Raw genomic sequence first — 21,779 nt, forward strand, 5'->3', positions numbered from 1 at the left:
ACGCAAGAGGCCGCCGGTCGCATATGAAGAGGCCGCCGGTGTGTTTATGAAGAGGACGCAACTGTGCACCGTTCGGACAGCGCGTCAAGAACCGGATTAATCCGATACTTCGGTACCACCGGTACTTAAGAAAAGCTGGTACCGTAACCAATTAATTTTTTTAGTACCGAAATGGTACCGAAGTACCGGGTCTTTTGACAACACTAGTTCTGATGAAACTTCACTGTAATACAAAGCAACGTCCCCAATGCAAATATCACACACTCATTTGGAATTCGGTCCCTGTGGTTTGTTTTAAGTGCTCAGGGCACCTCAAGTTTCTTATTTATCCATTTTTTTAATTTGTGTCATATAAACACAAACAGATTAGATAATAGAGACGAGGGAGCGTGGGATTAATTTTGAAGGGGCTCATTAGCACGTGGCTAGTCTAGGTAATTAGCTTTCGTTTTCCCCCCACGGCCTCTAGTCATATTGCAATGTGGCAGCTGCTTTTACACACACCCCCCTTCCCCATTCTCTGCCTGATAAGTGGCTGTCAATCAAACAGGCCTGAGTTTGGCAACATCTGTGACTGCGGCTGCATCCCGAGTGGTTCATAGCAACAGCATCCAGTTGCTATAATAGTGTCTGGATCACTGTCCTCTTAAATGCCCTCTTCAGTCATCAATCATGTTGCACTAGAAAAAAACTACAGTATAAAAGTAGGATGAAGAAACAAAATATTATGTAAAAAGAACAATATCGATACTATTTCAGTTGTAACTTAAGTCGTATTATATTAAATTATATTATTATTATTAGCTGCAGAAGAAATTCAGATCCATTATACCACAAGTTTTTAAACTTTAAACTTTAAATTTGTGAAAGAAAAGGCTACTGCATTTTTCACACACACTAAATAAAAAGTATTTTAAGGACAAAGTTTACTTGTTAATTTAAGATATTTATATGTTTCATTCTATTTTACTAACTGAACAACTATCAGCTTAAAATGAAGTAAATATTCTCCAGAAAATATTTTAAGTATTTGCTTTGGCTTTAGTTCAATGATAATGCAAACACCAATTAAATTTTTAAAACAACATCCCTCTATATTATCCCTAATATATATTTTAAAATATATAACTGCCTTTATATTTTAGGAAGTGTCCCTTGCAGTTGGAATCATCATATTTGGGAATATCAAGACATTCATCTCAATTATAATCCTGTCATTTTTCATGAAACATAACATCTATTTTATTGAAGGTTTTGAAAACTATAGTAACAGCATGTAAAAAAAAAAACCAACAACAAAAAAAAACAGCATCTTTGTACAAGAATTATTTGTAGACTGATTAAGAAACTTGCTAATGTGCAAATAAAAACATTTTCTAAGACATTTTCTCATTCAGCACAGTCAACACAATTTTCATTTTCCATAAACACATTATTCCACAAGAAAACAGTTAACCACACTTGAATACAGTAAATCCTCAATTATAGTTCCTATCTGAGAACCCTAATGAGGTCCAGACTGATCCGATTCCTCTGAAGATCCACATTCATCACCCGTACCTCTACCCGCTCACCTGGGCCGAGAGCTAGGCTTCTTCGCCTCTGGTCAACAGGAAGTTTTTCCGGTGTGATAAAACGCTTTGGGATGAGACCAGAACGGCCGACTCCGATGTCCACAAAGGCTCCAAATAAAGCAGTGTTTGTTACACGGCCCGTCAGCACCATGCCGTCGTGCAGGTCATTCATGGACACAATTTCTCGCTTGAAGTCTGCCTGCTCAAAATCTATTGAGGGCAAAAATAAAAAAAGAATTAGGGTAAGTTGCAGTCACATTACTGAAATTTTGTGGGTAAAAAAAAGAATGATGCACAGTTCACACAGAAGTCAAACCAAGCGAACACCTTCATAGGGAACTTTTTCGCCCTCACGCGGAACACTTGGTCACTGGATTTTGCGAAATTCCGCAGAGCAACGGTAAATATAACTGCCCCGTTCAAAACAAAGATGAAATTCAGGAGAGAGAGAATATTTAAACAGATTTGGTCTATTTCCAATAACTAAAGGTCTGTTCACACCATGATAACTATAAAGATAACTATTAGCGTCCACACCAGCGGACGATATCGTGCTTGTCTGCCACTTTAAATGCTCAAGCTTGTTACAGCAGGATGGATTCTGATTGGCTGTCAATGTTTTTAATCGTTCATCAGCTGGATCAAATCTTTCTGAAAGTGATTCCAACGATATCGTTTCTCTGAGTCGTTATTGTTATAGCTGTGGTGTGAACTCTGCTATTCTTTAATATTGAGAATGTTTTTTAGAACTACATCTTTATCATTATCGTCCTTGGTGTGACGGACCGGGACTTAAGACTGACATAGCCTAGCCTAGCCCTTCTTCCCTGCGTGTCTTAAGGACCCTACTTCAAACTGATCCAAGAACTCCAAAGCTAGACATTAGAAACAAGCTTTGGTTAACAATTTAAAACAAGAAATATTACCAAGCCTATCAAGCCTCTTCTTTCGAGGCCATTTTGTCTGTTTTTGGGGTGATTTTCTTTGGGAGGTGGTGCTTTTTACATAAACATGGCCTCTCAGCAGGCTCTGCAGTCCAGGAAACATTCATCTCTGATTATTCTTATCCGGGCCACCTTACCTAGAGCACCGCTCACATGGCAGTTATTTATACAGCTGGCTACAGAGCAGAACCCATCAGGCTTCCAACCAGCGGAAGTGAGCCTGCAAGCCTTCTAATGAGAAAGCTAGCGTCCCATCTAGTGCACGACACAGATGAGATGACATCTCATCATCTGGAGTATCCCCGCACTAATGGTCTCGATCAATAACGTTAAAAACACTATTCAGATATGAGCAAAAGGTTGTCGTTGTTATTTTTTTTTTTGCATTTTCAGGTTAATTTATTTCTAAAAGATCCACAAATAGTTTTTCCTCCAGCAGAGTCTTAATTCAAATTCAACGAACATTGCCATCATCTTTTCAAGTACTGAAATAAAACCTCCTCCCCTTCCCAAAGAAAACCTTTCTCTGAATATAATGAACTTTGTTCCCCTACCCTGAAAACACGTTAAGACATTTATCTCAATTATAATCCTGTCACCTTTAATGAAACATAACATTTACTATCAACACCCGCAGAAGGAAAACAATGTCTTCTCAGATGTCTGAACTTAACATAAAAACCAGAAGAGGCATTTGTTGTTTGGTCGTTTTTATTCACTCGGAGAGTCACTAGGGGATTTTAGCGCTGGGATCAAGGCTACTCTGCTTTCCTCTTTACGCAGCTTTCTCTCTCATTAATGATATATCTGTCGGCAGGTCTGCTTTAATAATGCGGGTCTTCCCCCAAATTACGCGGCAAGACTTCAAAAGCCTGGAGCACCGCCCAGTCATCTCACAGACAAGAGACGGACTCAGGGGAGACGGGAGGGAAATTGTTAGATGGGAAGGAGGAAAAGAGAACGAGATGCCAGCATTGTCTATGATCTGCGTAGCGGCCATGTTGAGAAAGTACTTTGATACAGTGGTTTGTGTGTTGTGCCAAGTTAATTTCAAAACCTTCATCTGTGTGTTACCCTAAGGTACAGTAAACTTCTGTTTTAAAATGTTGCCACAGGCTATACAATACGAAAAACACAAGTTCAAAACATATGCATTGTATTAAAAAGCCAACCCCGATCTCATGAGAAAACGTAACTACTTTTTGAGTTGGAAAATTTCATATGAAATCATACAAAAAAAAAATTTTTTTGGAAAGACTAAGCATGCAAAAAAACTAAACCCAGAGCATACCAAAATGTATGAATGAGATCATACAAAATAATACAGTACACATTTAAAACCAATTCACCAAAATTTGTATTTTTATACTTGCTAGAAATTTGCATGTTTTTCACAAAAAATTTTTTATCTGCAATTTGCAAAAAGCAGGGCATTTCACAGCTATAATGTAACTCTATTAATGTCATAAACTTCATAAAAAATTTATTTTAACAACAATAACATAAGATGCAAAACAAAACTGATTGGTTTGTAGTTTTCAGCAATTTTACTAAAATCTTAAAGTAATTTTCGCAATTTCAACAAAACCTCATCTATGTTAGTGAGATAACATTATCTAGGTGACAAATCAGCAGTTTTCAAGACATAACAAATGAATGTACAAGATCAATTAATGTGGTAGTGGCAACACAGCCCTGACTCGTAAGGGCAAGTGACAGTTGTTACGTTAACTTGCTGGGCCAGTGGGTAATCTTTTTGTTTAGCCCAGCAAATATCTGAGGAAACAGTGTGGGCACATCACAGATTGATTCTTACCCTGACGAATGTCAAAGCCAGGTGGCTGAATGAGTCCGTCCACAATGAGCTGTAGAGTCTCAGGTGTGGTGTCCAGAAATTTGGCCAAGACATCCAGACCACTGCTCTGAACACTGCTCTCAACACTCTGCCTGAGAACAGCACTGCCCATCTGATCCAAACTGCCACCTATTTGAGACAAGAACCTGAATGAAGAGAGCAAGAACTGAAAATTACTCTCTTGACAAGTGAAGAAATAAATTACGTGCATTTTATCAGTTTTTAAGGACATTTCATATAAAACTTGCAACTTTATATCTTATTCAGAAACAGTCCACATGGGAACACATACACTTGATTCAGATATTGCAGTAAGGCAGTGAGGTTTGTTGAGGTCCATGGGAGGTAGTGTCTTAATGAATGGCTTTTTAATAGTCCTTCCCAGAGCCCAGCACACGTGGAGGAACTCCCCCGACACCGGCAAGGAGCCTGAAGGTCGACACACGTAGTGGAGGAGAGCAAAGACTTGGAGAGGAGGTAGATATGGGAGGGGAGGTGAGACTAATTATGCCCTAAATCTTGATTTCTAGAGTCCCAGAGATGAAGACTCTGTCTCCCTTCATAAATCTCACCGCCTTGTGAGCGCCATACATTAAAGGAAAAGGTTAGTAGCAGTGAAGCAGGAACACAGACCAAACACAGCCAGCGAAAACGATCCAGACATGGCCTATTACTTGGCACAACCCATAATCTCTGGCTCATGATGAGCCAATGTTTTCATAATGTGATCATGAACTGCAACACAGAGACAGTGCTCAAACTTCAGCTTCATACTGTGTTGCATAGTAGGTCCGTCTGTAAGGGCCATATACTCTAAATAGAAAACTGCTTATGTGTAAATGCACAACATATGTATGGGTGTGAATCTTTAGGCACATCATGATTTGGTTTAGGGAGTTGCATTGAAATTATTGATTACAAATAAATGCCGAGCAGTGACAGTTCCAGGTTCTAAAGGTTCTAGATTAGTGCTTTACTAAAATTAAGCAGAAAATGAACAAAAGTTTTGTTTGAGAACTTTTTTTTACGCCACATTTCTCAGGTTTTAGAGTCTTGTTATAAGTTTGAGGGTGTAACACAGTCAGTAACACTATCAGTACTGAAAGCTCAAATACTGTTGATTTTAAAATTTGTTTGTGGTTCAAAGGGAACCCATATATAACAGTATTAACACATATTATTAAATAATTTACAGATTTTCAAAACATGCTTAACAGATATAAAATCACAGCTCTGCTTATAATAATAACTAAAAGATCTTTGCCGACGAAACTGGAACAATCTGTAACTAAAACTATTGTGATTAAAAAAAAAAAATCATTGCAATTTTAGTGCCAGAATTTTCAGATCTCATAAAAATTATCTTCAATGTTTTGTCCTATGTATGCTTTTTTAATCAATAAATGTAATTAAATAATCAGATTAAAATGTGTATGCATCAATGCAGAATAATTCAAGATAATTCAATCAAAACCATAAGAAATGTTCCCACATTAAAATTCTGGCTAATACTGATTATGTTTGTGTTATAGCCAATAACCAATAAATGGTCGATAATAAAATTCTATACAATGTTGACTGCTGTTGACAGTCATCACACCAATTATAATGTCCACTGTGTATTTTTCATTGAATCGTTGATTTATATGTAAAATTACGCATACTAACAAAAGGCCAGTCCATAATTCCTCATATTGCCTTCACAAAACCACTAAGTAAGTGCATGAATGCTGCTCTCTTAGAGCACCATGAAAATGAGCTATATAACCTCAGGGACACACATGTCCTGGAGCGTGCAACAAGCCTATAGCAGGGGGTCAAGCTGTCCAGAGGTGGCTGTGGAATGCTGGGGTCCTGGGCATTACTGGAATGTGAGTTTTGGCAAGAGGAGGGGGTGGACCTGCTGAGCCAGCTTGCTGATGGATGGCCATCGTCGTGACAGCCTGACGCCAGCGCAGCTGTCCTCTGTGTGACTGACAGGGCAGGTGGGTTCAAGCCCCACCCATTTCCTGCTGCAGATAGAGGGCTTGACAGCAACAGTGACAGGCAAATCTACTCGCACTCCTTCTTTTGTATGTACTCAGACAATTTCACACTGTACGAGCTTGCACACAGATATACAACACTACATACAGATCATTGCTCCATTCTCGACTCACCCTCCTAAGAAAAAAAGTGTATGACTGGCAGGAAGGATGCTGATAGCATGCAATTTTAGACTGTGTGTAGAGAGCATCATACTGTATGTTTGCTGAGAGTGGCGAAAGGTTGTAAAAGAAAAGTTGTGCAGAATATGGAGATGGTTTGGGTCTGTTGGCACAAGTTCTTTCAATTAGAATATTCCAAATTCATTAATATTAGAATAAGGTTAAGAACATATCCATGTGTGTGCGCATGTCTATCTACACAATTATTAGTGAATGATACCCAATGATAGGATGGTTGCCGGGGTGTTGCTAGGGAACTTTACATAGTTGCTAGGGCATTGCTATGCAGTTGCAAGGGTGTTCATAGGTGCAAAAGAATCCAACTACCCCAAAAATATGATCTAAATATAGCTCAGGTGACTTCTGTACGTCTATAGGATTTTTCGCCCGTTTTATCTTTTACCAGGCAAATATCATACGTTTAACTTTCTTTAAGAAGCTGCGAGATTTGAGTTATTATGGCTTAGCACAAACAGTGTGGGATGAGTTATGCACATACTAAGAGTTAAACCTGCTAAGAACAAACCCAAACCCTAAAAATTGCAATTCAATTCAATTGCTTTCAATACTGACCTGTGAAGACAGAAGTTCAGTGCCAAAAGAAGCCTTTCATCCTCACTTTGAAACACCTAACAGTTCTAGAGCAGAACTAGATCTAGTGAAATAAAAAATAATCATAGACTCTTTTGGGCCTTTGAGTAATGAGGTGATGAAAATGCAAAGAGTAACAGACACGAACACACACTGTGGATGAATTCCAGCTTGTCTCTCAAGTAAAAGGTTTGATGAAAGAACTGCAGAACAGTCATTCATGTGGCATTGCATGTAGCATTACATGTTCTGCAGCCTCCAGTCCAGAGCAACAACCGCACTAATGGTCAAACTTTGACCATTCAATTTCATAGAATTTATATACACTACAGTTTAAAGGTTTTAAGTCGGTATGATTTTTGATCAATGTTAAAAACTATACATAAAAAAACTAAAAACTAAATTTCCAACGGAAAATTTATTGAAAATTCAGACTCAAGCTTATAGTGTCCTGACAACACCTGCTTGTAAAAGACTTCACACATATACCTGTGCCCTGAACTTGTACCAATTTCAACAAATTACTCAAGCACTCATATTACCCAACAGCAACTACCCATCATCCTCCACTAGTACTTTACAGATTTCCGTGATGTTGGTCAGGGACACTGTGCTTCCCTCCAGCTGTCCCTCTGGAACGCCAGAGTTGGCACAAGGACAGAATGGAGATGAAGAGAGAGAGAGGAGGGTGCAGTGCTGAACTCTGAGTGATTTATGAACAGTTACAGTGTGAGTGTGGCGGTGGTGGGCGATTGGCCCAAGGGCTCAGGTTTCTGGAGGGGGTCTCAGCTGGGCTTATGTTTCCCTCTGGTGTGTTAGTGTTTAGGGGGTACCAGGGCTTCTGCTCTTTTGGATCCAGAAGAGTGGAGTCGGCCTTATTCTCTGGGCATAATGAAAAGCAGCTCTGCCGAGGAGCATTGTGGATCAGGCCTCTGTTCCCCACACCATAAGCTACTGGGTGGGCCCAATGATAGTGGCTATCCAGACACAATGAGGCTGCTTTAGTGTGTGGTCCCCTTAGCAATAACCCTGAAGTTAATTCTTTATCATCAGTGAATGTGAGAAATTTGATATCAACCCTCAAGATGATTCAGTGACTGAGAAAAATAAGTTACTAATGCTACATTGAAGAAGATGAAGAAGAGCTATTCAGTTCTTCAGACTCATCTTGGCAATACTCATAATGACAAAATGGATTTGTGTTGCTTGGTTGTTGAAGACAGAAAAGTACTCAAAGGAATAGTTCACAAAACGAAAACGGCCATAATTTACTTTAAACCTTATGCAATATCTAACTGCAACACATTTGCTGTAGATTTTCAGAGGTCTGTTCTTCACACAAAGCTATTATATGACTTCAGAAAACTTGGAACGCTGTGCAAGTCATATGGAGCACTTTTATGATTTTTGGAGCATTTTGGAGCTTGACAGCATCTATCCTCATTTACTTTTATTATATGAAAAAAAAGTGGCCAGGATATTCTTCAAAATATCTTCTTTTGTGTTCCACAGAAGAAAGTGATAGGGCTTTGAAATGACATGAGGGTGAGTAAATGATGACAACATATTTATATTTTTTGGTGAACTGTTCCAATACATCACAAGATATTTACTACATGATTACCATGGCCAAAAGAACTAACGATGACAATCTTATCACAACATCTATAGAAATTTTAAAGACTTTTGAAAAAAAGGAAAATTCTATGAAAAAAAAAGTTAAGTCCACACCACAAATATAATGATAATGACACAAAGGAACTATATCATAGGAATCAATTTCAAAACAATTGTTTGGTGTGAACAAGATTTAAATGTATTAAAAAAAGAGAAAAAAAGAACTAACTGTTGATAAGCATTTCCTGCGGATGTGAACACAGTCTTTTAAACATAATCCAAAAAAACTCCCACGTGCGAGCTAATTTATTTTAGTTGCGTGTAGAGTGTCTCGCTTTCATATTATATCTCCTCAAAAACTATTTTGTGCGGCTAAACAGTAGTAGCTAAACACTGTCTCGTCATTTCTTTTTTTCCACATTAAAACGGTTGGCAACCTGCGTTAAGGTGCAATGTAGAAGTGTCAACCAGATTTCTGGCGATGGATTATTTACAATATTACCATAGGTGTAGTATTAAGACGACATCATTGTTTGATTTTTCAATTATCATGGTTATTATTGCCAAAACCAGTGTTTTGTGACAGCCCTAATCACTACCTTCCTCTACATGCTCTCGCAAAATGTTGAAAAATGAAGTAAGCACTCTCGGTTATTGGCTATAATAACATAAATATCAAGCATTAACCAGTCTAGAGTCAAGTCAGAGCTTAATTTGTTAAAATTTCCATATACATAGAAGACTCTCCAATAAGAGCTAGCATAAAAATTTGTTTCACAGGTAATACATAAATACTATATACATAGATGGTCAATCAGGGGGTCAGCGCAACATATTGTGTTTGTGTTTTGTGTGTGTGTATGAGTGGGAAGTGGTGGGGCTAAGGGTATCAAGTTCATCACATTAGAGCAACATGATCCGCCATTACCGTCCACTGGCCCACGCTTCACAAAGCGCCCAACGTGGAACGAAATCACTCACAAAATGGAGGAAGACAAGCTGCATGTTTTCACAAGCACAATGTGTGACTGATTTAAGCCACCTCCATTCCCGACTTCACAAATATTAAGTGCAAACCAGTTACTGATGCTGAGAGGGGTGCATTTTCATTTAATTTATATTCTCATTAACTGCTGCATTGATATAAACAGGGCCATGAATGAGAATGAGAATGAGAGAGGAAGTGAAAAAAAAGATGAGCGAATGAGCTGGTGAAACAGAGGACAAGAGTGATGAACCCAGTGCAGAAATGGGTTACAGATTGTTGGGAATATGTCAAGCTTGTCATCATCATTATAAAGCCATCGCTCAGATGGTTCTGCTCGCATCATTAGCCTTATGATTCCAGCCCTGGCTGAAGCTCGCAACATATTTGATACAATTTATTAGCAATACCCAGAATTCCTCCCAAGCCCCTTAGAAACCCTTGTTTAAAGTCCAGTACATTAGCTGGGCGCTACATTACCAACTCAGCACTGCTGGTGGCCATGTTTAATCAAATCCTGTTACTCCAAGAAAAATATGCTTGGGCTTATGATGACAATTGGAGTGGAGAAACGTCCATTAGCACAGCATTTGGTAACGATAGAGAATGGTGATAATACAAGGGACTGCAAAGGGAGGCTTTTCTGCCTGGTTTAGTCGGAAATGAAGCCTAACGGAGAGAAATGAAAACAAACAGAAGAGGAGGAGAGGAGGGAGGATATGACAGGGTGATTATTCCCCCACTCCATACCCCTAAGTGGCTTTATTAGACCTCTGACCCCAAAAGGCGCCTCTGATGACAGATCAGCCAGAGAAAGAGTGGACGGACATTCACTCACACACGAGTCACACATGCATATACAGCGGGGTCCACAAGTCTCAGACCACCAGTGAAAAATATATATTTTAAATATATTAAATTTATTATATTATGTTCTATTTATTATTATGCAATATAATTTGTAATGAAAGCATGTTAATTTAAAGGTGCATAGAGCAACTTTCTAAGTTTTTGCAGAACTATGCCACCTCTGGCGGCAAGCGAAACTGCAGCCAGAGATGTGCATGCACTAGACAAAAGTTTTCTTTTTTTTATCTTACGTGGAGTTTGCGTTGGTGTTTGAAATTAACTACAAGCAGGTCTCTTACAATCCATCTTCTACGGAGAATGCCGGCGAATACACAAACCTGCCAGACATAGCTATGTGAGCGTGCCGTGAACGCGCATGACGTCACGCCCAGTCTAAAATTCGGCCCGAATCCCTCTTATTTATTTTACTTTACAGGATTATAGAGACAATCTCAGTGATCAGAGAAGGGCTCATTCAGCCCATCAGGCAATTGTTTAAGCATGTATGGGTTAGAAAACGGGTATTTTTTAACATGAAAAGTTGCTTAATGCACCTTTAATTATAAAGATAAAATAAAATAACTGTAATAGAATTAAAACAGGAATGACAATATAGATAAACTATACTATACTATATATATATATAAATATAAAGGTATATTTTTAAGTCATAACTTTGTTTTATTTTCTTTGTTTATTTCCAGGTTTAAAAAAAACAATCCCTGATTTTCAATGTGGTCTCACTACGCAAATGCACACATACACAAACAAAGTGACACAGTGTGTGTACTACTAGTGCAACTACACTTTGTGCTACACCTAATGCCAAAGTACGAAATCAGCTATGGAGGAAATTAAAAAAGTGAGTAATAGGCAGTGAATGAATGTCTTGTTTCTAAATTACAGTTACCATTCACCAATAAATCCTGCAAATTCCACAGCGCTCGGATGCCATGCCCACGGTTCATATTCAATTTTAAAAAAACCTCTTTCACATGCATGCACTGATTTTGATTTAACTTGCAGCTGTCATGCATGCAAGCACATCCAAACCACAGGGCATCCGTGCGCACATCTTCTGGAAGCAACAGGCACAAGTGTCAGATTGGAGTAGTCTAAACAGACTTGAGCAGCACAGCTGTGGAGAGAGCGTCGTTCACTGCCAGAGAGGGCTGAGCACACGCTGAATGTGCTTTTCATACGAGCGGCAGCAGCTCGCACAACTCTCACACTGAGCAACCCAGATGCTGCCACTTGAGGTAAACACTCGCTACCACTTGGGTCAATCCTTAAGCAGATCCAATGATCGTCTGCTGTAGTACAGTAATGTGATAGTTCAGTGCCATGCTCTGTTCTCACCTCAAAGCGATGCTGTATGATTCAGGGTGGATGCAGGTTTGGTCCAGAGGGTTAAACCTGTTAGAGGTGCTGTCCGAGCCCTTGACTTTTCTCTTCTTGGCTGTCTGTTTCTCAGGAACCTCAAGGTCTTCGTTCCCTCTAGAGCAGATACTGTATGAAGCACAATTACAAAACATTACAGTAAAAAGGGAGATTGGGGTAAGATGTGCCACTATTTACTTGCTTTCAACAAGGAGAAATAATGTTTCTGATGAAATCATTATAATACATTAGGATGAGATTAGAAGATTATCGACTGAGATTAAACCGTTTATAACAAATGACAATAAACTTAAAAAAATGTGAGACAACTTGACCCACTTTAGAAAATAAGTAAATAATTCACTAAACGATAACTTTCCAAAATATTTTGATGGACATTATTTGCATTTTCATCTATCAGCCAGAAAGAGGTTAAATATTCTGAAAATTGTAATGTAGTGAAACTTTTTTACATTATCTAATAGCATTTGAGATATTAATAGTGCTTGTAATAGTATTTTAATTTCATAGCATTTGGAGGCAAAAGTAATCATCACTATTAGCCACTGGCACATCTAAACCGAAGCATAAGACACATGAAAACAATTAATTTAATAATTAATGTTTAGACAAATAATTCCCATCACTTTATACACAAGCCTTTATGTTTATAAATATACTGTATGGTCATGTGAGATAAATAATGCATACTTTTTTGTATTAAGGGGTGACACATCTTATCCCATTCTCTCCTACAGGATATAAAGGTAGCTTGGTGCAAAAACATGTAGAAGTGGCATGGCCCAGCCAGGTACCTGGGTACTGTCTCGGGGTTGATCCTGATGAAGCCGGCACACTGCTGAAAGCTCTTAGGGCCGAGGCCTTTAACCAGTTTTAGCTGCTCTCTATTGAGAAAAGGTCCGTTCTTTTCTTTCCACTCCATTATATTGCGTGCTCGCCCTGCATTCAGACCTGCTATGTGCCTGATAAAACAAAACACAATTAAAAAATTGTTTTTTTACTTTTTGTCCTGATGGGCTTGACTATTGCTATTTTTCTCTGACATTCAGAAATGGCATACTAAAATATATCTTATCTGTCACAATGAAGTTTAATCTGTCAGATATTACAGATATTTAGTTCGAAAATCCTACATTTAATATCTCACAACTTCCCGCTTGAACGCCCGGTTCAATTACAGTTTGTTTTAAGAATTAGTCATTGCTTCAAATGTCAATACCCAGCATTAACCACACATCCTGTATGAAGAACTTCACCTTAGAAGTCCACCCAAGGCTATGGAAATTATTTTTCATACTTATGTAATCCCTATATATATTCACAAACAAGTAGTCAGATATTAGTAAAATATTGAGAACATTTTCCAGAAGAATTACCAAATGGCTGCCTAAGATCTCATAATCTTTTTGACCTTTTCATGCAAAACAGAAAGGCATTGAGAAGTTTTTTTGTGACCCGTTATGGCCAATTCGAAGTGGCAGCTCCCCTAAAAGCAGCTATGTAAACATTGTATGTCATCACTTATAAATAAGGGGCGAATAATGCTGGAGCCACGAACATGTCGTCTGGAGTTCTGGTACTGAGAGCTCATTTAAAGTCAGGTAAACAGATGACCTGTTCCCAGCCTACCTCACGAGCATTTAACCCTGCCTCTTAATGGGATCATATAGCTTTCTAGCTCAAAATAGTGATGTATGTGTGTCTAAGTACACTATAAGTCAAAGGCATAAGCCTACAGAATTAAATATAGCAATCTGATCTTTGAGAAATGTGTGCCTGTTTCATTCTGATGCTTACATGCATCTAAATTTAGTGTATTGATGAAATATGAAAGTCTACCTGCTTTCATCAAAATATTTATTTAAACTCGCTTAAGTACACATACTAACCTCTATAGTGTTGAAAGTATTTTTAGTTTTTTCAAGAATAAGCTGTGTAAATGAAAGCAAACATTTCTAAGGCACGTTGAGGGGCATGTAGACATTTTTTGTATTCTGGAAATATATTATTCCAAGCCACCTTTTTCCATAGTGCAAACAATTTGCAATTACTCACAAAATCCTACAAGGTATTAGACAGACCGAGTGGATATAATGAATGTGTACATTTCAGTGTTTCTGTAAGTTTATGTGACTAATATTCGAGGCTATATATCTCCATTTGTGTATATGTTAGGGAACAGCACTGTTTGTGTATGTAGATCACAATGTTTGTGTGTAGTGGGGAAGTGAAAAGATGTTACAGTTCATGCGACTGAGTGTGTGTATGTGTGCGCGCGTGCACGACGTGTAGGGTGTCAGACTAAACAGAGTGCTAAGCAATAGCGGGGAGGCGAGTGAGAAGTTGCCATGTTGTGACTCCTGCTGGAAAGTATTTGGTCTCTACCTCATCAGCGTCTCTGAACAGATGTTGATGTCCACTCCCACGAAGCTCACACACTCCTGCACCACCCCGTCCAACGCTGCCCTCAGCAAACTCTGCGACACGTCGTGCTGGAAAGAGTGACCAGTCTTAGAATGTGTGTTCGTTTAAGAAAGGAGAAGGAAGGGCTCTGTATTTGACCTGGGCTCTGAAATTTAAATCAAACACCTTGAAGGATGTTTTATCTAGTATGTTGAATTGATTCAAATCGCAATTTTGATGTACATTCAGATTTCACTAAAGTTACTTAGAAAATGATTTAAACTTTTTACTCTGCGTCTTTTGAAATGTCAAGAAAGTCTACATCTATTAGATATCTCAGCAACAAATCATGCTGTCTCAGTCACTTTCCAAAAACAAGCCATTTCACAAGGCCAATGTTGTGTCACTGGCAATCAAACGGTAACCCTAAATACTTTGCGGTGTTCATGCTGGTATGAGGGGGAAAAAAGAGACGGCTGAATAAAAAGGCAGCCAGTGGATCGCTTTGCCTCAAGAGACACGGAGAGAAGGTCTGAGGCTGTTTTCATTGGAAAGCATCTGTGACACTTCAAAGTCCTCTCACAGGGGTTTTCCATTAAGAGCAGGGAATTGATAAAGTTAATCCAGCCGAACTTTTCACACTTTGGAGGCGGTTTTCTAAAATGGAGATGGAATTCAAAGCAAAGAAAACCGCAAGGCCAAATCCAAAACTGACCAAAATTAGGAGCAAGCAGGGAATTCTGACAAGCCTTTGTCTGTCTTGCATTGGGACCCATATCCATATGGAAGAAGTTATACCAGTGCTTTAGACCTTGTAAGACAAATGTGCAATACTTCATTTGGGAGAACTCATTACGATGAACAACTTTCTTACTTAGAACAAGATCTGCATGTACAAGTTAAAGTCGACCATGGTGGCTTGGGGGAAAACTGGACAATTTCACCAAATTGAAAGTTGTGATAAACCGAAGTAACGACACTTTTCTTCCATATTTTGTGCATCAGAGTTTAACGGATTATCGAAAAAGCAAAAAAATGTAGGGAGTTTGTTGACTGGATGGAGGCAAATCGGCTGAACGCAAGCTTAAGCAGACTGAATAAACTTTTTTTTTTAAATGTTTAAAAAGTAAAACATTAAAAAAATAATGTTTATTTTTTAATGTTTAGCAATTTAAAAAAATAAATGTTTCATGTTATGCTGAATTTAAGAGGGCTAATCTGCCTAGTCATTTAATATGAAACAATCATATAGGTAAAAAAAAAGAAAAAAAGAAGTAAACTAAATACTGTACATTTATGCCTCTTTAAACCTTTTCTTTTGAGTTCAACACACTGGAAAACACAAATGTAGTTAAACTACTGAAAAAAGCTCATTGACTTCAATTCCATCTACAATCTAAATAGATGCAAAGCTCTTTTGATGAATGGTTGAGCATGTGACTTGAATCACCTGCCCATTTTAAAAGATTGATGAGAAACATGAAGAGCTCAGAATACTGTATTCTCTCATTTTCTTTTTAATTAGGGAAAAACCCAACATTTAAAAGAGCAGCAATGATAGTTTGTGGTGGTTTGGGAGTGTACGACATGTATTGCCAGTTCTGTGTACTTTTCCCTGTGTAAATTTACAGTGCGAGTAAGATCTAATAATTTCAAGTTGTTTTGTGTGCGCTATTGTGTTATAGTGTTTGTGTGAATACAAATTCAGTATATAAAACAATCCAAGAATCCCACAAAATCCCTCTTAAAACTAACTCAATATGCACATTCAACCTACCCACAGTCACACACTAACACAAGAACAGGCAGAAATAATAAACAAAGACATAGAAGATATATTTCCCTCATATTTGGACACAGTGGTTTACTTTCAGAGAGTGTAAGTGTTTGAAATTGCACAACCAATGGGGAAAAAGTAAAAGGTGTGTCTGAGATGGTGTGGATCGGGCTACTTAATATATTTTGCTTTAATCATTCTCACACATTATAAACAAACTAGCTTCATCAACAGACCAATTTAGGTAGTATTAAACAAACGTTTAGAGGATGACAGTAAATATATCCTTTTCTTTGGTTCCTATATCTACATACCGGTACATATATGGTGGATACTAGTCAGTCAATAAAGACTGTTAGAATCCTTCCATGGCAGTTATGTTTGACATTAAACACAAAGCAACACAATGTGCCAGCTGATGAACTTATCCAATGTAAGAAAATACAGTACATACAGACTGGGAAAATGTGGCTAAGAAAACAATGAGAATGTCACTGAGGTCTGAGAAGCAGATGTTTAACACACACCAAAAAAAAAATAAAAAAAAAATGTTGTTGCCGAGAGAAATCTGATCTTGTAAACTCATTAGCAGATATGCCTGTTTGTCCACAAAACACATGCCCGTTGAGAGCAGGCACCAAAGCACTGAGAAAAGGTGCGATAAGATATACAACGAGATAAGAACACTTTCCTCCTCTTTGATGGCGGAATGAATTTTGTGAGCTGATTCTAAAAATTAATAAACGGGTGACATAATTAAAAAATGTAAAGTTTAAATAAAATTAAAGGCAAGAATAAAAGGTAAAAAGTGAATAAAATAAATAAATACCATTAAAATAAATTAATTGTACTCCTGCAAGGCAGGGTATCTTATATAAAGGTACATCTTAAAGCGTCCATGTTTTCTTGCAGAGCAATGATGATGAGGTTTTGATAGTCCTTCAATGTCAAACAGAGTGATGGAATAATATCGTATTAGATACAACTGAGTGAAGATAAATAGACATGGATTACACCAGCACAATGGTAACATCTCAGTGGGTTAAGGTTGAAAGAGACATTGAGTGACTGCTAGGTAGTGGAGTGGATGAGCTGTGTGGGTTAAAGCAAAGAGAAGAATGCGTGTTTTGACCTGACAAGATCCGGATGACTGCCACTGGAACAAGGATGTCTGTGTGATAAATACTGTCAGGCTGTATTCAATGGAGTAATCTTATCCAAGCAAAGATGTAAAAGCATTTATCACAGACAAAAAAAAGAAAGAAATCACACCATCCAATATCTTTATAATGCAATACCTAGTTATAATTCTGCACCAGGTTGTGCATTTTCTTAAACTTTTAATAAACATCAATGGTAATGGTTTTAAACAACAGTAGCGGGCGTGAGATCTTGAACACTAAACATCCCCTGGGAGCAAGTGTTAGTGTGAAAAATGACAGATCAGTCTTAAAGCTCTCACAAGTCATGCACTCATTTGCCTCTAGTGGTTAATGCGATTCATTAAAACTGGCAACAACAAAAAAAGGATTTTATTTTAAAATCACCTCCTAAATCTAGCCAGTGATACACAAAAGCTGGAAAAACAACTGTAATATTAGACAGCCAAAACATTTATTGCACAAAAACAGCCTTTATGTTTCATACTTTTACTTTTCTTCATACTTTTACTTTGTAACCCTAGAGAGGTGTGAAAATGCAGTGCGCTATTGGAAGGCCTGTGTTGAAATGAAACGTGAAATCTAAACAATAAACACGAGAGCCTGAAGGCAGAAGCTGAGATATTCAACAGCAGCCCAATCATTCCTAATGATTCTTATTTGCTCAGACACACAAGTTTGCAAACCGTGTAGTGCATTTTTCCATGTGATGTTTATGGTGATTTTAAAACAGTAACTCATCAGACTTATCAACACATCACTGATGCACGCAAACAGATTATGATGCTAAAATCACAAACAGTTTGCTGATAATCAATAAATCAGTGCACGTTTAAGATACTTCTCACAAAGAACAACAAACAACTCATTTTTATCATACAAAAACCTACTGCCACATAATAGCCGGATGCAACCTGAGAAGTGTGTGGACAGGTTCCCATGTAGCTGCTCCCAAAACCTAAGGTTAGCTTTTGAGTATTTGGCAGCCAGTCGGCTGTATAAAGCGCCTTGAGCGCGGATGGAGCGAAAATTCTCACAGTCTTTGAGCAGGCTGAGAGAAAGACACCCAAAAAGTGTCGCCTCCGGCCAGTTTTGAGATCTGCTGATGGAATGCGCACTCATTAGAAAGCCATCAATCATCAAGCCCCCCCAGATCTATTTTTAAAGGATGTTCCATGAAGTTATGCGCTCGGGTACACTAATTTACGAGGTGGGACGCCACCACTGTGATATTAGCACTCACATACTGGGAGAAAAAGTCAAATGAACAGCATATAATGGAACAAGAGAGCAGCCAATGATCCGTATCAACTGTCGGGCCGTCTGGCACTGGAGGGTCAGGAGGGAGCGAATTAAAGGGATAGTTCACACAAAAATGAATTTTTTTGTCATCATTTGCTTACCCTAATTTCTTCCCAAACCTGTATGACTTTTTTATGTAGAACATAAAAGACAATATTTTGAGATATTACTTTTCTATTCTTTTTTGAGAAGTCAATGGTCATCAAAACGGTTTGGTTACCAACATTCTTCAGAATATCTCTGTGTTCTGCAGAAGAAAAAATGTCAGGAAAGAAAATTTGAAATGACATGCAGGTCAGCAAATAATGAAATAATTTTTGGGTGAACTAACACTAAGACTTTGAAGACACAACAATCACTGTGTACAAACAAAGCTGAAATTAAATATAAGCTGAAATGGTTGTGGACATATTATAAATATCAGCTTAGACTCTTTCCAGTAGTTGATGTTTAAAAAGGCTTCAGCTTTCACTCACATCATCTCTCCAATTTCCCGTCAATCCTACTGGATACATCGAAGACTACATAACCATTTCAATTAGTAAGTATAAAAGTGAGACGCATTGAGCTGCATCTACTAGAGCATACATAAAAGAAGATATCAGTGTTTCATGTCCACACAATGGAAGTAGATTTTTCACCAAAACTGATTGGTTATCAACATTCTTCAAAACATCATCTTTTGTGTTTTGCTGAAGAAAGCCCTACAGGTCTGGATTTCTCTTTTTTTGTGAACTATCCATTTAAGGCTTTAAAAACATGAACACGAAAGTAAATATAAGATGAGATTGTTGTGGTCAGATGTGAAAAATCAGCCTAGACACTTCAAATCCTTCCAGTAGTAGCAGTTGAAAGAGGCTTCGGCTTTCACCCACATCATCTCTCCAATCTCCTGTCAATCCTACTGGATATATCGACGACTACATAACCATTTCAATTAGTGCAAAACGGAGATGCATTGAGCTGCATCTGGTAGAGCAGACGTTAAGAATCAAACCAACATCTCCAGGAGGGCCTGAGAAAGACCATGCTCGCCTAAAGCCGATATTAAGCTTTCCATCTGTCTTCAAATGCGCACAAGCCGCACTCTCTGGTCTTCGTTCACAGTAGGAAGAGTGGATGACAGCTGAGCTTTGACATGGCTTAGCGCTGTGGTAACCTTGAAGACAAAACAACCAAAACTCAATTAAAGCATTGGGGAATAGGTGAAGAAAAGTGGTGGGAGTTCACATAGTTTTTAAACCTGCCCTCTGTTTGAACAGACACATATCCCGGTCCCCAACACGCCAGGTATAGAGGAGGGGACGGGCCAATGGTAACACAAATACGCACTTACATTGCCTCACCAAGCCTAGCAGAGCCACGGCGAGGTTTCCGACCCAAGCCATGCACACACGTATGCACAAAAACATACTGGCTCACACAAACCACTGGATTAAATTCAGGTGCGAGGTCCTGTTTGGTTTGGATAGGCCCCAGCGCCAGAACAAAGTATGTCTGTCCACACTGAGCCCAGTTAACAGTTTTTTTTTTTTTTTACGAAATGCTGCCACTCTGAGATGTCAATCAGTTCTTCTCTTCTTTCCCCACCCTCATGACCCAATGTAGATCTAACCAGCTGCAGGCTCTGAAAACACACTTCCCAGAGAGCTGAACACACAAAGATGTTTGACTGAGGAGATTCTTTAACATACCTCCCAAAGCTCTGCCTCATGCGTAACCAGAGACCTACGTTTTCAGCAAAACACAAAAGCTCCAAACAAGGCATCTGAAAACAGTTGAAGACATACTGACAGCAGTGTAAGAGATGACAAAGACTGACAGAGCTGTTAAATCATCTTTACATAATAGGTAGAAATTGTAGAGATTTTTAAAAGAGCGGTAGATATTTTTAAAAACAACTTTTTGACCAATGAATTTCCATCTTCCAGTCATTTGAGAAACATATTTTTCCGATTCAGTCTGAGCCAGTTTGACAGATTCATAAGGCACTAATAGAAAACCATATGTTTAGGACTTTTCCATGATCTTTAGAGTTATTTTGACTATCGTATAATTATTTTTTTTAAATCATTGTGATTCAATCCAATTCACTAACGAATCATTCAGAGATAGATCAGTCTACATATTTGACACAATCATTGAAGCACTTGTAGAAAAATATATATTCCAATTAAAGGTTTGGGGGTCAGTAAGATTTTGAAAAAAGTATATTATGCTTACCAAGGGTGCCTTTATTTGAACAAACATACTTTATACTACAAAATATAATTACCATTTACAATAACCGTTTCTATTTTAAAACATTTTAAAATGCAATTTATTCCTGTGATGGCAAAGCTGAATTTTTTAGCATCATTACGCCAGTCTTCAATGTCACAAGATCCTTCAGAAATAATTTTAATGTGCTGATTTCTTATTATGATCGATGTTGAAAACAGTTGTGCTGCTTATTATATTTCAGAATTGGCTGATAAATATAAAGTTCAAAAGAACAGAAATATTTTTTTTGTACATTATAAATGTCTTTAATGTCACATTTAATCAATTGAATGCATCCCGAAAAAAGTATTAATTTCTTAATTAATCCCAAACTTTTGAACTGTAGTATATTCACCATCGATTTTTTCTTGACTTTTCCCGGATCTTTCCAGTCATTTGTTATTACTAAATAAACGTTTTCATTACAATTCAGACTGGTTTGCTAATGAATCAATCAGATCAATGTGTGAAGTTAATTGACAGATTAAAGAATAGACTACAAAAAATATAAATAACAAACATCTATATAAGCTTAATATCAGGTCAATGAAATATTTTAGAGTAGAGCATTACTAGAAAAAATATTCACTTCAGAATATTCCATGACTTTTCCAGGAAGTCAAAAAAAATAAAAAAATATTTACAATTCCCTGATGTTTTCAGGTTGCCACAGCCTTGTGAACTTGTCTAAGAATTATTCAAAGCTTGCTTTGCTCCACTAAAAACATTGTGCATGAATTCAAAAAAGCGTTTTGGCAGGAAATAAGATGATGCAGTTTCCTGGCAGTGAGCTGACACTTTAACGACTAATTCTGACACTTTTCTCACCTACACTCTGCGCCATCTTTCCTT

The 21,779-nt window shown here is 37.9% G+C and overlaps 1 protein-coding gene across 1 annotated transcript in view; it reads right to left on the bottom strand.

The window, feature by feature from the left end:
- Positions 1-1,200: 1,200 nt before the first annotated feature.
- The window catches only part of srbd1 (S1 RNA binding domain 1), a 54,489-nt gene continuing 33,910 nt past the window's right edge, over positions 1,201-21,779 (bottom strand). Inside the window, exons 17-21 of the mRNA XM_079634557.1 lie at positions 14,409-14,515; positions 12,818-12,985; positions 11,982-12,131; positions 4,335-4,519; positions 1,201-1,784 (exon numbers count right to left, since the gene is read on the bottom strand). Coding sequence (XP_079490683.1) covers positions 1,492-1,784; positions 4,335-4,519; positions 11,982-12,131; positions 12,818-12,985; positions 14,409-14,515 — 903 coding nt within the window. The 3' untranslated portion in view covers positions 1,201-1,491. The remainder of the gene's footprint in view (positions 1,785-4,334; positions 4,520-11,981; positions 12,132-12,817; positions 12,986-14,408; positions 14,516-21,779) is intronic.

The sequence above is a fragment of the Phoxinus phoxinus genome (genome assembly GCF_949152265.1).
Source record: "Phoxinus phoxinus genome assembly, chromosome: 14".
Classification (NCBI taxonomy): Eukaryota; Metazoa; Chordata; class Actinopteri; order Cypriniformes; family Leuciscidae; genus Phoxinus; species Phoxinus phoxinus.